The following is a 15,715-nucleotide window of genomic DNA, read 5'->3' as shown; positions in this document are numbered from 1 at the left end:
GTAATTAAAGACAGTAATGGTGAATGTTGGTATCAACATCGGCGAGAATAAACATTTAACCTTCACGCTCTAATTAAATAACTTGAGGCGTTTGATTTAAGTCTGTGTGCCCTTCAGACAGATGTTTCTTAAGAGATGAAGGTATGTGTCTGCACATTATTTTTTACAGGTGATTGTAAAGTGCAGACCACTTGCCACGGAACATAGTTGAAACAGAAAATAGGAAGATGGCAGCAAACCCTTCAGGACAAGGTAAATGCTAGGAACTTTTTCCTCATATAGTAAAGTATTTTGACAGAAAATTTAGCATAGGGCTGTTACTAGAGCCAGAATTAAAAATGAATAGCCAAGTAAAACCCCATATTTGAAGCAAGTCCAACGTTTCATCAGATGTGTTTCATCAGATATGTAACATCCTTAATAGCTATTAATCCTATGTGTTAATCTGTTAATATTATGCACACTGTAAACCTTAAGTCCTCCTCGGACGTTTGTGTTCTCATGCTCTTTTACTTGAGATTAGAACCACTTTTAAAGAAGTTATATTGTCACTAGGCAATATCCACTCCTTTATTTTCGTTTGCTCAAAAAACTTTTCATACATGTTTCACCTGTGTTAAGAGCTCTGTAAAGCAAGTCAAGTTAGATACATCCCAAATAAGGAGTTTTTATTTAAAAATAAGTTCAAAAGTAAAATTTAATCTCTAGAAAGCATTAAATTCCACTTTGTAAGTTGTCTCCTGCTTAAGAACTTGAAGCAAACTTCTATTTCCTCTCCATATCAAGTCTAAACTCCTTACTTGATGCATCATATTTTTTGATTAATCTTAGTCTTGTTTTATTTTAAACGTCATATAAACGTGTTTGTGTCCAGTTGTTTACACGCACTGTACTGTTTGTGAGAGTCATCCATGTTATGCCATGTACCAATAGTTCATTCTTTTTTATTGCAGACTAGTATTCCATTGTATGAACTTACCACAATTTATTTATTCATTCCTTTTTGGAGACTTTGGGGTTGTGTCAGTTTTGGCCATTGTGAATAAAGCTGCTTTGAATATTCGTTTGTAAGTCTTTGTGCAGATATCTGGATGAATATCTAGGAATGGAGCAGCTGAGTGTACAGTTTACTTTATGGAAAACTGCCAAACCTTTTCCTAAAGTGAATGTACTTTATATTCCCTCTAGTAAAGTGTGAGAATTCTGGTTGCTCCATATATAGCATTGTTGGTCTTTTCAATTTTAGCCATTTTAGAGGGTGTAAAGTGACATCTCATTGTAGTATTAACTTGGATTTCCCTGATGACAAATGTTGGACACTTTTTTATGCGCTTATTGGCCATTGCAGATCTTCCTTTGTGAAGTGTTTGTTCAAGCCTTTTTTAAAAATTTGGGTTATTTTTATTATCATTTTTTTTTTAAGAGTCTAGATACCGGTCCTGTGTCACTGCTAACTGCATCATCTAGATCATCTTTGAGTTGGTTTCTGTTGACTGCATTTTTTTTTGAGAATGAGTCACATTTTCCTTTTTCTTACTATATTTAGTGATTTGTTATTGAATACTGGATATTATGACTAATACATTGTAGAGACTCTGAATTCTGTTATATTCCTCTGAAATGTGATTTTCATTCTAGCAGATGGCTTGGCTCAACTCATACTCCAAACTCTTGTCTCCCTTATGTTGGGCAGCAGCTGAAATCTCTGCTCATTCTTTAAAGCTTCCAGTTGCTGCTTTAGTGCTTTATTTGTCTCCCCCATGTATGTGTAGTTTAGCAGAAAGCAAAAACCTTGGGTGGATTTTATAGGCATGTTTTAGGCTTTACTCCTTCTGCCTTTCCCTCTCAAGTCTCTCCCCTAATTTTCTGGTTACTCTGCCAGTCCTGAACTCTGTCCTCTGATACCTCAAGCCAGTAAGGTGAGGCTATACAAGCTGTTCGTGGATTGAGGAGTGCAAAAGGCCACCAATTCCCAAATTTCACCAGTTGCAGTTTCTGCCTGATTTTGGTCAGTCTCTAGTGCCTTCAAATAATGAATGTTTAGTATTTTTTCCAGAATTTATAATTATATTTGTGGCAGGATTACTCTAACCAAACTATTCTGCTAGTACTGGAAGTTGGAAGCCCACTGAATCTGTTTTAGTATATTAGTTGCATTTAGGACAGACTAAAGATTACATGAGTTTTATAGAAGTGTGGTATTGTAAAAAGCTAGCTCTGGTGATAGCTTTACTGGCTATAACCAGCTAATACAATTCTGTTCTCTCAAATAACCAAGTGTGATTTGTGTGCTCTATGGACTAATCACAGGTCAGTATTCCCCTATGGTCTTTGACCTCCTCTTTTCACCAAGTTATAAAGATTCAGATTAAAAATAATTTAATTCGGGGCTTCCCTGGTGGTGCAGTGGTTGGGAGTCCGCCTGACAATGCAGGGGACGTGGGTTCGTGCCCGGGTCCGGGAGGATCCCGCGTGCCGCGGAGCGGCTGGGCCCGTGAGCCGTGGCCGCTGGGCCTGCGCGTCCGGAGCCTGTGCTCCGCAATGGGAGAGGCCGCAGCGGTGGGAGGCCCAAGTACCGCAAAAAATAAATAAATAAATAAATAAAATAATAATAATTTAATTTGAACCGAAATGAAACTAAGAGAAATCTATTTTGGAGAGAAAATATGCTGCTAAATATCACACAATGCAGTCCAAATGAAAACAAATTAAATATTTTTATCCCTCTGTTTTAATAGCACAAATATGCAAGATTTGCAATTTGCTAGTTACTTTTTATTTTTTTTAAGCAGTTGCAATAAAGCACAATAATTTTTACTGTCACCTTTGATTGATCCATAGTCAAATCCACTATGAAACATCCCCTAATCTAAATAGAAGCGAGGACTTTCCTGGTGGCGCAGTGGTTAAGAATCTGCCTGCCAGTGCAGAGGACATGGGTTCAAGCCCTGGTCTGGGAAGATCCCACATGCTGTGGAGCAACTAAGCCCATGTGCCACAACTACTGAGCCCATGTGCCACAACTACTGAAGCCCACGCACCTAGAGCCCGTGCTCCGTAACAAGAGAAGCCACCTTAATGAGAGGCCTGCGCACCACAATGAAGAGTAGCCCCCACTCGCTGCAACTAAAAAGAAAGCCCACACACAGCAACGAAGACCCAACGTGGCCAAAAATAAATAAATAAATTTATAAAACAAACAAAAAAACATAGAAGCGAATTTAGATTAGTCCTTTGGCTTTTGTTGCTCTTTTGTCCGTGATATTATTGGTGTCATGGAGCTGCTGCTATTAGGCACCAGCAGAGGGAGTCCATATCATGTTCTGTAGACTCCTAGACTCTCAGTGAAAATTTAAAATTCTTATTGATTTGGATCTATTGCATTTTACTCTCTATATTATTTCTGTACTGTTTATGTGTATTGGAACTACTTATTGTGGAGATTGAATGCCAAGTTCCATAATTATCTTATAATGGTAACTGAAAGAACAATGACTTAAGAAATCTTCATCTGTGTGTTGTAATTTATTAATGTCTCTGGTGTAGGGGACAGGCCCTCTTTCAGATCTAGCAGTCTATCATACTATAGTAGTAATATGAACTGCTAAATTTCACAAGCTCTTGGCAGACAGTTACTGAAGTCTCATATTCTTAGCATCCATCATAGTGTGGAACATTCAATAGGTTCATAATAATTATTTGATTGATAAGAAGTAACATTTTGAGAATTTAATATGTAGAGGCAGATTGTCAAACTGGAATTTGGCCAAGGTACCATTCCTATGTAAAGAGGCTCTCATTATTGGTAAATATCAAGATCCTGTGATTATGTGCTGGCAGTTGGGAGATTGGTCTAACCTGATTTCAGATACACAGAGAAACCTGGTGAAAAACTGAGTAAAGAATGTGAGTTCTTGGGACTTCCCTGGTGGCGCAGTGGTTAAGAATCCGCCCGCCAGTGTAGGGGACATGGGTTCAATCCCTGGTCGGGGAAGATCCCACATGCTGCAGAGCAACTAAGCCCATGTGCCACAACTACTGAGCCTGAGCTCTAGAGCCCATGAGCCACAACTACTGAGCCCGTGTGCCACAACTACTGAAGCCCGCGCACCTAGAGCCTGTGCTTCGCGACAAGAGAACCCCCCGCTTGATGCAACTAGAGAAAGCCTGCCCACAGCAACGAAGACCAAATGCAGCCATAAATAAATAAATAATTTAAAAAATAGCTATTGTTCTCAATTAAAAAAAAAAGTGTGAATTCTTTTGATTCTTTTATAGTTATCTCAAAATGCTTAGAGTAATAACTATAAGCCCTGCAGATCAAGTGGTGGGAACTATTGATTTGGGGCCAGTTTGGATGCTCTTAGCTGTGATTTTAGGGCTCTGTGTAGGAATGGAACATAGCTCCTGGGAGGTGTCTTGCTTGACCTCAGACCCAAGTACAAGTTTCATCTAAACCACCTATGGTCCAGAAGGAAAGCAGATTTACCCTTCAGGCTTGTACTAAGGTATGCTACCTCTCAATTAAGAATTTATCCTAGGGCTTCCCTGGTGGCGCAGTGGTTGAGAGTCCACCTGCCGATGCAGGGGACACGGGTTCGTGCCCCGGTCCGGGAAGATCCCACATGCCGCGGAGCGGCTGGGCCCGTGAGCCATGGCCGCTGAGCCTGCGCGTCCACAGCCTGTGCTCCGCAACGGGAGAGGCCACAACAGTGAGAGGCCCACATACCGCAGAAAAATACAAAAAAAACAACAAAAAAAGAATTTATCCTAGTGATGCATAAAAATCATCTTAAAATTCTTGCATCTGTACAGTTTTAAAGATGAGAGTGGACACAAAGACACAATTTGGAGTTCGTTTTTCAAAACTAGATTTCTTTTTGCCTCATTTTTCATTGCCAAGGCAAAGAGTGTACAGTAGTTTTCTGATGCTAGGATTGATCTGTAGGCCCAGGTTCAAATAGGAATGAAACTGAGTTGAGGCAGAATATGACGTAAACTAGCATGAGATTGTTTGTATAGTAGAAGAGAGCTTGTGATCCCCAGATTCAGACTGGCCTGGGAGGCCTGTCATGTGAGTGTAATCTAGAAAGTTGTGCTAATCAATTGTACCCTGTGTGATGAAAAACAGTTTACTGACAGAGAATTGTCAGAATGGGGCTGACAAGAATCTAGTGAGGTTGACAATCTAAATGATAGAGAACACTAGGTAATAATAACAGTAATAGCTAGTATTTATTAAGCAACTACCATGTGGCAGGCAGTGTGCTAGGTATTTTATTTTTATTTTCTATATTTCATATAACCACCCTTCAGAGTTGTCACTGTTATGTCCATCAGTCCTGCATAGTGAGGTAATTTTCCCAATATTAAATAGTAACTGGTAATACTGAGATGAGAACCCAAATTGAATCTGTGTCCAAGTCCCCTGTTCATTGATTTCCCATACTGCACATTAGCTGGAGGGTTAGAACATTCTAATTATAGTATCTAAAAGAAAATTGGGAGCTCTAGACTAGGGGCAAAAGACCTCATCTTAATTTTTGTATCTCTTCTCCATCTGTTATTGAGCAGAAAATCCTTACAGGGAAATGGGCCTGTGAGTTTATCTGTAAGAGGAAAAGAAAACTGAGCGAGGAGGAAAGGGTGATTCAAGCAGAAGAGATTTCATCATCTTATTTAGCTAGTGCTGAAGACAAGAAACCTCAGTGGATAGAAAAAGTGGCAGGATAGAAAAATTGGCAGTAGCTTAAAAGGGGTAAGTCCTTGGGGTCTCAGTGAGAGAGAACTTGAACACAAGGAGATCACCTGAGCAGACATTAGGGCTTATTCCTTTCCTTGATCTGTATTTTCAGTAAACTCCAAAGGTGGCTAAGAGTTGAATAATTTTTTAATCTTGCAAGTTACAGGAAGTGTTTGCCATTAACTAGATAGCTAGAAGACTAGTTACTGGTACTAATTACTTGATGTTAATAATGTTGTTGTATTTTTTATTCTGCTAAGACTTAGACATCAGGCAGTCTCCCCTGAATAAGTTTGAGTTTTAACCACTGAATACATTTTATATATCATTAAGGAGTATGGTAGGCAGAATAGTATTCTCCCCACATCCCTCCAAAAAATGCCGAGGTCATAATCCCCGGAATCTGTGACTTTGTTACCTTACATAGCAAAAGGAACTTTGCTCGTGTGATTAAGGTTAAGGACCTTGAGATGGGAAGATTATCCTGGATTATCCAGGTGGGCCCATTTTAATCACATGAGTCTTTGTTTTTTATTTAAAAAATTTTTTTAAACAACTTTGGATATAATTTACATACTATAAGATTCACCTGTATTAAGATTACACTTCAAGAATCTTTAGTAACTTTGTAAAGTGTGTAACTTTCACTAATATCTAATTTTATAACATTTCCATTAACCCAGAAAGAAAACTCATGCCTGTTTGCAGTCACTTCCCATTCTTACAGGCCTGGGCAACCACTAATGTACTTTTTGTCTCTATAAATTTGCCTCTTCTGGACACCTTTCATATAAATGGACTCTTACAGTATATGGTCTCTTGTGTCTGGTTTCACTTAGCATGTTTTTGAGGTTCATCCGTGTAGTAGCATGTATTAGTAATTCTTTTTTGTTGTTGTTAAACAACAGAAATTTATTTTCTCACAATTCTGAGATCAAGTAGTCAGCAGAGTTGATTTCTCCTTGGCTTGTAGATGGCCTGTGTCTTTTCTTCCTGTGTCTTCACATGGTCTTTCTTTTCTCTGTATGTGCATGTCCTGATCTCCTCTTCTTATAAGGACACAAGTCATATTGGCTTAGGGCCCACTCCCAATGACCCTATTCAACCTTAACTGCCTCTTTAAAAACTCTGTATCCAAATACAGTCACATTCTGAGGTACTAGGGCTTAGGACTTCAACCTATGTGTTTTGCAAGGATACAATTTAACCTATAACACTCCACCCTCTCAGCCTCCAAAATTCAATCTTCACATGTGAAATATATTTGCCCCATTCCAACAGCCACAAAAGTCTTAACCCATTCCAGCATCAACTCTAAGTCTAAAATTTCATCTAAATAGCATCTAAATCAGATATGAGTGAGACTAGAGGTATGATTCATCCTGAGGCAAAATTCCTCTCCAATAGTGAACCTATGAAACCAAACAAGTTATCTGCTTCCAAAATACAATAGTGGGACAGGTATAGGATAGACATTCCCCTTCCAAAAGGAAGAAATTGGAAAGAAGAAGGCTGACAGGTCCTAAGCAAGTCCAAAACCTAGCAGGGCAAATTCCATTAGATTTTTAATTTATTCAAAGATTTAGTTTATTATATCAACATCAGTACTAGAACTCACATCTTTTACTCTCCAGCCTGCAACATTTCTACAGTACACATCTGTGTGCTGAAATTATTTGTATGACATTAATATATGTGGCTAATTTTAAGAAACTTCTGTGGAAAATTCCATTAGATTTTAAGGCTTGAGAGTGAAATCCTATTTGGCTCAATTTTCTAACAAGGGTGGTGGCTCTGCCTTCTCCTCCCTGAATTTTGTCCCCAACCCCTCGGGAACCAATGAGGAAACAGTCCTGCTGCCTGGGCCTGTGCTCTCTGGACCCATGGTGGCAGTAGCAGCCCTGCTGACCCCTGACCCACCTTCAGAGTCATTCCTCCCTGTACTTAAAGGATGACGCTTGTTTGCATCCAGACATCTCTAACATCTAACTTCCTGCTTGTAGAACCCCAGAAGTCTGACAGCCTTTCTTCATTTCATCCCACCTCTGTTCTCTTCAGTCCAAGCTGGCAGTGCTTCTGCTGAGATGGTTGATTGGATCTATGTCACACACCCATATTCTCTGTCCAGCCATGTCTTTGGTGTTCTCTCCTGAACGCACTTTCTCATTTTTTGCAATAAGAATAAGCTGAGAATTTTCGGTCTTCAAGTTCTGGTTCCTTTTTCAGTTGTCTCCCTCTCACACTTTACTATAAGCAGCAAGGAGAAACCAGGTCACACCTTCAACATTTTGCTTAGAAATATCCTCAGTTAAATATCCAAGTTCATTACTGACAGCTTTTACTTTCCACAAAACACTAGAACACAATTTGGTCAAGTTCCCTGCCACTTTGTAACAAGGACTGCTTTTCCTACAGTTTCCAATAACATATTCCTCATATCCATCTGAGACTTCCCCAGAAGCACCTTTAACATTCATATTTGTGTCAACGTTCTGTTCATGATGAAATATATATAAACAGATACATATATAGCATATATATTAGTGCTGGTAGTTTTCTGGTAGTATCTTTAGGATTCTCTATGTATAGTATCATGTCATTCTGCAAACAGCGACAGCTTTACTTCTTCTTTTCCAATTTGGATTCCTTTTATTTCTTTTTCTTCTCTGATTGCTGTGGCTAGAAATTCCAAAACTATGTTGAATAATAGTGGTGAGAGTGGGCAACCTTGTCTTGTTCCTGATCTTAGTAGAAACGGTTTCAGTTTTTCACCATTGAGAATGATGTTGGCTGTGGGTTTGTCATATATGGCCTTTATTATGTTGAGGTTTTGGAGGGTTTTTATTGTAAATGGGTTTTGAATTTTGTTGAAAGCTTTTTCTGCATGTATTGAGATGATCATATGGTTTTTATCCTTCAATTTGTTAATATGGTTTATCACAATGATTGATTTGTATATATTGAAGAATCCTTGCATTCCTGGGATAAATCCCACTTGATCATGGTGTATGATCCTTTTAATGTGCTGTTGGATTCTGTTTGCTAGTAGTTTGTTGAGGATTTTTGCATCTGTGTTTATCAGTATATTGGCCTGTAGTTGTCTTTTCTTGTGACATCGTTGCTGGTTTTGGTATCAGGGTGATGGTGGCCTCGTAGAATGAGTTTGGGAGTGTTCCTCCCTCTGCTATATTTTGGAAGAATTTGAGAAGGATAGGTGTTAGCTCTTCTCTAAATGTTTGATAGACTTCGCCTCTGAAGCCATCCGGTCCTGGGCTTTTGTTTGTTGGAAGATATTTTTTTTTCAATTTATTATTTTTGGCTGCATTGGGTCTTCATTGCTGCATGTGGGCTTTCTCTAGTTGCGGCAAGCGGGGGCTACAGTTCATTGTGGTGCGTGGGCCTCTTATTGCAGTGCAGGGCTTTAGGTGTGTGGACTCAGTAGTTGTGGCTTACAGGCTCTAGAGCACAGGCTCAGTAGTTGTGGTGCATGGGCTTAGTTGTTCCATGGCATGTGAGATCTTCCTGGACCAGGGATCGAACCCGTGTATCCTGCATTGCCAGGCGGATTCTCAGTCACTGTGCCACCAGGGAAGTCCCTGTTGGAAGATTTTTAATCACAGTTTCAATTTCAGTGCTTGGAACTGGTCTGTTTATATTTTCTATTTCTTCCTGATTCAGTCTTGGCAGGTTGTGCGTTTCTAACAATTTGTCCATTTCTTCCAGGTTGTCCATTTTAATGGCATATAGTTGCTTGTAGTAATCTCTCATGATCCTTTGTATTTCTGCAGTGTCAGTTGTTACTTCTCTTTTCTTCATTTGTAATCCTATTGATTTGAGTCTTCTCCCTTTTCTTCTTGATGAGTCTGGCTAATGGTTTATTAATTTTGTTTCTCTTCTCAAAGAACCAGCTTTTAGTTTTATTGATCTTTGCTATTTTTTCCTTCATTTCTTTTTCATTTATTTCTGATCTGACCTTTATGATTTCTTTCCTTCTGCTAACTTTGGGGTTTTTTTTTTGTTTGTTCTTTTTTCTCTAATTGCTTTAGGTGTAAGGTTAGGTTTTTTATTTGAGATGTTCCTTGTTTCTTAAGGTAGGATTGTATTGCTATAAACTTCCCTCTTAGAACTGCTTTTGCTGCATCCAGTAGGTTTTGGGTCGTCGTGTATTCACTGTCATTTGTTTCTAGGTATTTTTTGATTTCCTCTTTGGTTTCATCAGTGATCTCTTGGTTATTTAGCAGTTTATTGTTTAACCTCCATGTGTTTGTATTTTTTACAAACTTTTTTCCTGTAATTGATATCTAGTCCCATAGTGTTGTGGTCAGAAAAGATACTTTATACAATTTAAATTTTCTTAAATTTACCAAGGCTTGATTTGTGACCCAAGATATGGTCTATCCTGGAGAATGTTCCATGAGCACTTGAGAAGAATGTGTATTCTGTTGTTTTTGGATGGAATGTCCTATAAATATCAATTAAGTCAATCTTGTTTAATGTATCATTTGAAGCTTGTGTTTCCTTATTTATTTTCATTTTGGATGATCTGTCCATTGGTGAAAGTGGGGTGTTAAAGTCCCATACTGTGATTGTGTTACTGTCAATTTCCCCTTTTATGGCTGTTAGCATTTGCCTTATGCATTGAGGTGCTCCTATGTTGGGTGCATAAATATTTACAATTGTTATATCTTCTTCTTGGATTGATCCCTTGATCATTATGTAGTGTCCTTCAGTGTCTCTTGTAATAGTTTTATTTTAAAGTGTATTTTCTCTGATATGAGAATTGCTACTCCAGCTTTCTTTTGATTTCCATTTGCATGGAATAACTTTTTCCATCCCCACATTTTCAGTCTGTATGTGTCCCTAGGTCTGAAGTGTGTCTCTTGTAGACAGCATATATACGGGTCTTGTTTTTGTATCCATGCAGCCAGTCTGTGTCTTTTGGTTGGAGCATTTAATCCATTTACATTTAAGGTAGTTATTGATATGTATGTTCCTATTACCATTTCCTTAATTGTTTTGGGTTTATTATTGTAGGTTTTTTCCTTCTCTTGTGTTTCCTGCCTAGAGAAGTTCCTTTAGCATTTGTTGTAAAGCTCGTTTGGTAGGGTTGAATTCTCTTAGCTTTTGCTTGTCTGTGAAGGTTTTAATTTCTCCGTTTAATCTGAATGAGATCCTTGCTTGGTAGAGTAATCTTGGTTGTAGGTTTTCCCTTTCATCACTTTAAATATGTCCTGCTACACGCTTCTGGCTTGCAGAGTTTCTGCTGAAAGATCAGCTGTTAACTTTATGGGGATTCCCTTGTATGTTATTTGTTGCTTTTCCCTTGCTGCTTTTAATATTTTTTCTTTGTATTTAATTTTTGACAGTTTGATTAATATGTGTCTTGGTGTGTTTCTCCATTTATTCTGTATGGGACTCTCTGTGCTTCCTGGACTTGACTATTTCCTTTCCCATATTAGGGAAGTTTTCAACTATAATCTCTTCCAATATTTTCTCAGTCCTTTTCTTTTTCTCTTCTTCTTCTGGGACCCCTATAATTTGAATGTTGGTGTGTTTAATGTTGTCCCAGAGGTCTCTGAGACTGTCCTCAGTTCTTTTCATTCTTTTTCGTTTATTCTGCTCTGTGGTAGTTATTTCCACTACTTTATCTTCCAGGTCACTTATCCGTTCTTCTGTCTCAGTTATTCTGCTGTTGATTCTTTGTAGAGAATTTTTAATTTCACTTATTTTGTTGTTCATCATTGTTTGCTCTTTAGTTCTTCTAGGTCCTTGTTAAACGTTTCTTGTATTTTCTCCATTCTATTTCCAAGATTTTGGATCATCTTTACTATCAGTACTCTGAATTCTTTTTCAGGTAGATTGCCTATTTCCTCTTCATTTGTTTGGTCTGGTGGGTTTTTACCTTGCTCCTTCATCTGCTGTTTCTCTGTCTTCTCATTTTGCTTAACTTACTGTGTTTGGGGTCTCCTTTTCTCAGGATGCAGGTTCGTAGTTCCCATTGTTTTTGGTGTCTGACCCCAGTGGGTGAGGTTGCTTCAGTGGGTTGTGTAGGCTTCCTGGTGGAGGGGACTGATGCCTGTGTTCTGGTGGATGAGGCTGGATCTTGTCTTTCTGTTGGGCAGGACCACGTCCGGTTGTGTGTTTTGGGGTGTCTATGACCGTATCCTGATTTTAGGCAGCCTCTCTGCTAATGGGTGGGGTTGTGTTCCTGTCTTGCTAGTTGTTTGGCATGGGGTGTCCAGCATGAGAGCTTGCTGGTTGTTGAGTGGATCTGGGTCTTAGCATTGAGATGGAGATCTCTGGGAGAGCTCTCACCAACTGATAGTATGTGGGGCCAGGAGGTCTCTGGTGGACCACTGTCCTGAACTCGGCTCTCCCACCTCAGAGGCTCAGGCCTGACACCCGGCCAGAGCAACGAGACTTTGTCAGCCACACAGCTCAGAAGAAAAGGGAAAAAAGAAAGAAAGAAAGAAAAAAAGATAATAAATAAAGTTACTAAAATAAAAAATTTTAAAAATTCTTAAAATATAAAAAAGTAATTAAAAAAAAAAAGAAGAGAGCACCAAACCAATCCACCAGTGATAACAAGCACTAAAAACTATACTAAAAAAACCCCAAAACGGACAGAGAGAGCCCTAGGACAAATGGTAAAAGCAAACCTATATAGACATAATCACACAAAGAAGCATACACATACACACTCACAAAAGAAAAAAAGGAAAATATATATATTAAAAGAAAAAAAGAGAGCAACCAAATCAATAAACAAATCTACCAATGATAATAAGCTCTAAATACTAAACTAAGATAAACATAAAACCAGAAACAAATTAGATGCAGAAAGCAAACCCCAAGTCTACAATTGCTCCCAAAGTCCACCGCATGAATTTTGGGATGATTCCTTGCCTATTTAGGCATTCCACAGATGCAGGTACATCAAGTTGATTGTGGAGATTTAATCCACTGCTCCTGAGGCTGCCGGGAGAGATTTCCCTTTCTCTTCTTTATTTGCACAGCTCCTGGGGTTCAGCTTTGGATTTGGACCCGCCTCTGCGTGTAGGCTACCCTCTGGCATCTGCTCTTCACTCATACAGGAGGGGGTTAAAGGAGCAGCCGATTAGGGGGCTCTGGCTCACTCAGGCTGGGGGGAGGGAGGGGTGCGGATGCGGGGTGAGCCTGCGGCGGCAGAGGCCGGCATGATGTTGCACCAGCCTGAGGCACACCGTGTTTTCTCCTGGGGAAGTTGTCCCTGGATCACGGGACACTGGCAGTGGTGGGCTGCACAGGCTCCCAGGAGGGGAGGTGTGGATAGGGATCTGTGCTTGCACACAGGCTTCTTGGTGGCTGCCGCAGCAACCTTAGCGTCTCATGCCCGGCTCTGGGGTCCACACTGATAGCCGCAGCTCACGCCCGTCTCTGGAGCTCGTTTAGGTGGCACTCTGAACCCCCTCTCCTTGCGTACCCCGAAACAATGGTCTCTTGCCTCTTAGGCAGTTCCAGACGTTTTCACAGACTCCCTCCCAGCTAGCTGTGGCGCAGTAGCCCCCTTCAGGCTGTGTTCACGCAGCCAACCTGTCCTCTCCCTGGGGATGTGACCTCCGAAGCCGGAGCCTCAGCTCCCAGCCCCCACCCGCCCTGGCGGGTGAGCAGACAAGCCTCTCGGGCTGGTGAGTGCTGGTCAGCACTGATCCTCTGTGTGGGAATCTCTCCACTTTGCCCTCCGCACCCCTGTGGCTGTGCTCTCCTCCGTGGCTCCAAAGCTTCCCTCATGCCCACCCCCCGTTTCTGCCCGTGAAGGGGCTTCCTAGTGTTTGAAAACTTTTCCTCCTTCACAGCTCCCTCCCAGAGGTGCAGGTCCCATCCCTATTATTTTGCCTCTGTTTTTTCTTTTTACTTTTGCCCTACCCAAGTACATGGGGAGTTTCTTGCCTTTTGGGAAGTCTGAGTTTTTCTGCGAGGGTTCAGTAGGTGTTCTGTAGCAGTTGTTCCACATGTAGATGTATTTTTGATGTACTTGTGGGGAGGAAGGTGATTTCCACGTCTTACTCCTCCACCATCTTGAAGGTCCCCCTCCCACATGGGTCTTTAAAAGCAAAGAATTTTGTCCTGGCTGTGGTCAGAGAGAAATGACCACAGAAGGGTCAGAGACATGCAACGTTGTTGGCATTTAAGTTGGAGAAAGGGGACCACAAGCCAGGGAACTCAGGCATATCTATAAGATGGAAAAGGGAAGGAAACAGATTCTCTCCTAGAGCCTCCAGAAAGGAAAGCAGCACTTGATTTTAGCCCAGTGAGACTACTGACCTATAGAACTGTAAGATAATAGATTTGTGTTGTTTTAATCCATTAAGTTTGTGGTAATTTGTTACAGCAGCAGTACGAATAATATACCATTTAACTATATGAGCCAAAAACCTCAGAACCATCCATGACACCTTCTTCCTCATTCTTGACTTCTTATTTATTCTGTCACTGTCCTGTTGATTTAACTTCCTAAAAAGCTCTTGGGTCTGTTCATCTCTCTCCATTTCCTTGGCCACTAACAACTTCTGTCATCTCCAGCTTGTTCTACTGTAATAGTCTCTTTTTCTCTTGTCTAGTGTATTCTCAACCTTGTAGCTACAGTGATCTTTCTAAAGGGGGAAGCGTTATTTTGTCCCCCACCCCTAATTAACCTAATTAATCTAACATTTCAGCTCTAGCATTACTTCCTGTAGGAGACTTCTCTGACACTGCTCCCCCTACTCCCAGTCTAGGTCAAGTTGATTCAACATTGATTCCTGTTGGTGGGGATGTAAACTGATACAGCCACTGTGGAGAACAGTGTGGAGGTTCCTTAAAAAACTAAAAATAGAACTACCATATGACCCAGCAATTCCACTACTGGGCATATACCCTGAGAAAACCATAATTCAAAATAAGTCATGTACCACAATGTTCATTGCAGCACTATTCACAATAGCCGGGAGATGGAAGAAACCTAAATGTCCATTGACAGATGAATGGGTAAAGAAGATGTGGCACATATATACAGTGGAATATTATTCAGCCATAAAAAGGAACAAAATTGAGTTATTTATAGTGAGGCGGATGGAGCTTGAGTCTGTCATACATAGTGAAGTAAGTCAGAAAGAGAAAAACAAATACCGTACGCTAACACATATATATATATGGAATCTAGAAAATTCCAAATTCCAGGGCAGGAATAAAGACACAGATGTAGAGATTGGACTTGAGGATGGGGGCGGAAGGGGAGGCTGGGACGAAGAGAGAGAATAGCATTAACGTATATACACTTCCAAATGTAAAATGGATGGCTAGTGGGAAGCAGCCGCATAGCACAGGGCGATCAGCTCGGTGCTTTGTGACCACCTAGCGGGGTGGGATAGGGAGGGTGGGAGGGAGGGGATATGGGGATATATGTATACGTATAGCTGATTCACTCTGTTATACAGCAGAAACTAACACAACAGTATGAAGCAATTATATTCCAATAAAGATGTAAAAAAAAAACAAAAACCTTGATTCCTACAATGATTGTTTTTAATACTTATAGAATGTTATTTCTTTATTTCAGACTACTCATCTTAGACTCTAATTATACATCCATTTGTGTAATTATTTGATAATCTCTATCTTCACGGGAATGTTTAAGAACCATGAGAACTAGCATCAAATCAAGTTGTGGCTCGTCATTGCATCCTTAGACTCTACCTTAGTGCCTGTATGTATGTCATGGATACACAATAAATATATGTTGAATCAATAAATAACTTAAAACGTGTTAAACTAATAGTGCCACAGTGACTTTCCTCCAATACTGAACAGCTGTCTTTTTTTTTTTTTTTTTTTTTTTGGCCGCGCCACACGGCTTGTGGGACCTCAGTTACCCAATCGAGGATTGAACCTGGGCATGGTGTTGAAAGCCCGGAATCCTAACCACTAGTCCACCAGGGAACTCCCCCTAAACAG

At 40.2% G+C, this 15,715-nt stretch overlaps 1 protein-coding gene across 3 annotated transcripts in view; it reads left to right on the top strand.

Annotated features, from left to right (window-relative positions):
* INIP (INTS3 and NABP interacting protein) overlaps window positions 1-15,715 on the top strand; it is a 30,033-nt gene that overhangs the window by 1,159 nt on the left and 13,159 nt on the right. Inside the window, exons 2-3 of one of the 3 annotated variants that reach the window (XM_089913598.1) lie at window positions 170-252; window positions 15,321-15,467. The exons of 1 other annotated variant lie outside the window; for it this stretch is intronic. Coding sequence is in view for 1 of the 2 variants with exons in the window: in XM_022579023.3 (XP_022434731.1) it covers window positions 228-252 (25 nt within the window). In the remaining variant the exon portion in view is untranslated. The remainder of the gene's footprint in view (window positions 1-169; window positions 253-15,320; window positions 15,468-15,715) is intronic. One more of the 3 variants, XM_022579023.3, reaches the window with a different exon arrangement.

Source organism: Delphinapterus leucas, chromosome 6 (genome assembly GCF_059928025.1).
Source record: "Delphinapterus leucas isolate spDelLeu-1000000601 "Yukka" chromosome 6, BTC_Dleu_Yukka2, whole genome shotgun sequence".
Lineage (NCBI taxonomy): Eukaryota > Metazoa > Chordata > Mammalia > Artiodactyla > Monodontidae > Delphinapterus > Delphinapterus leucas.
The sequence above is the reverse complement of the archived record's forward strand: the minus strand, read 5'-3'. Positions and strand labels throughout refer to the sequence as shown.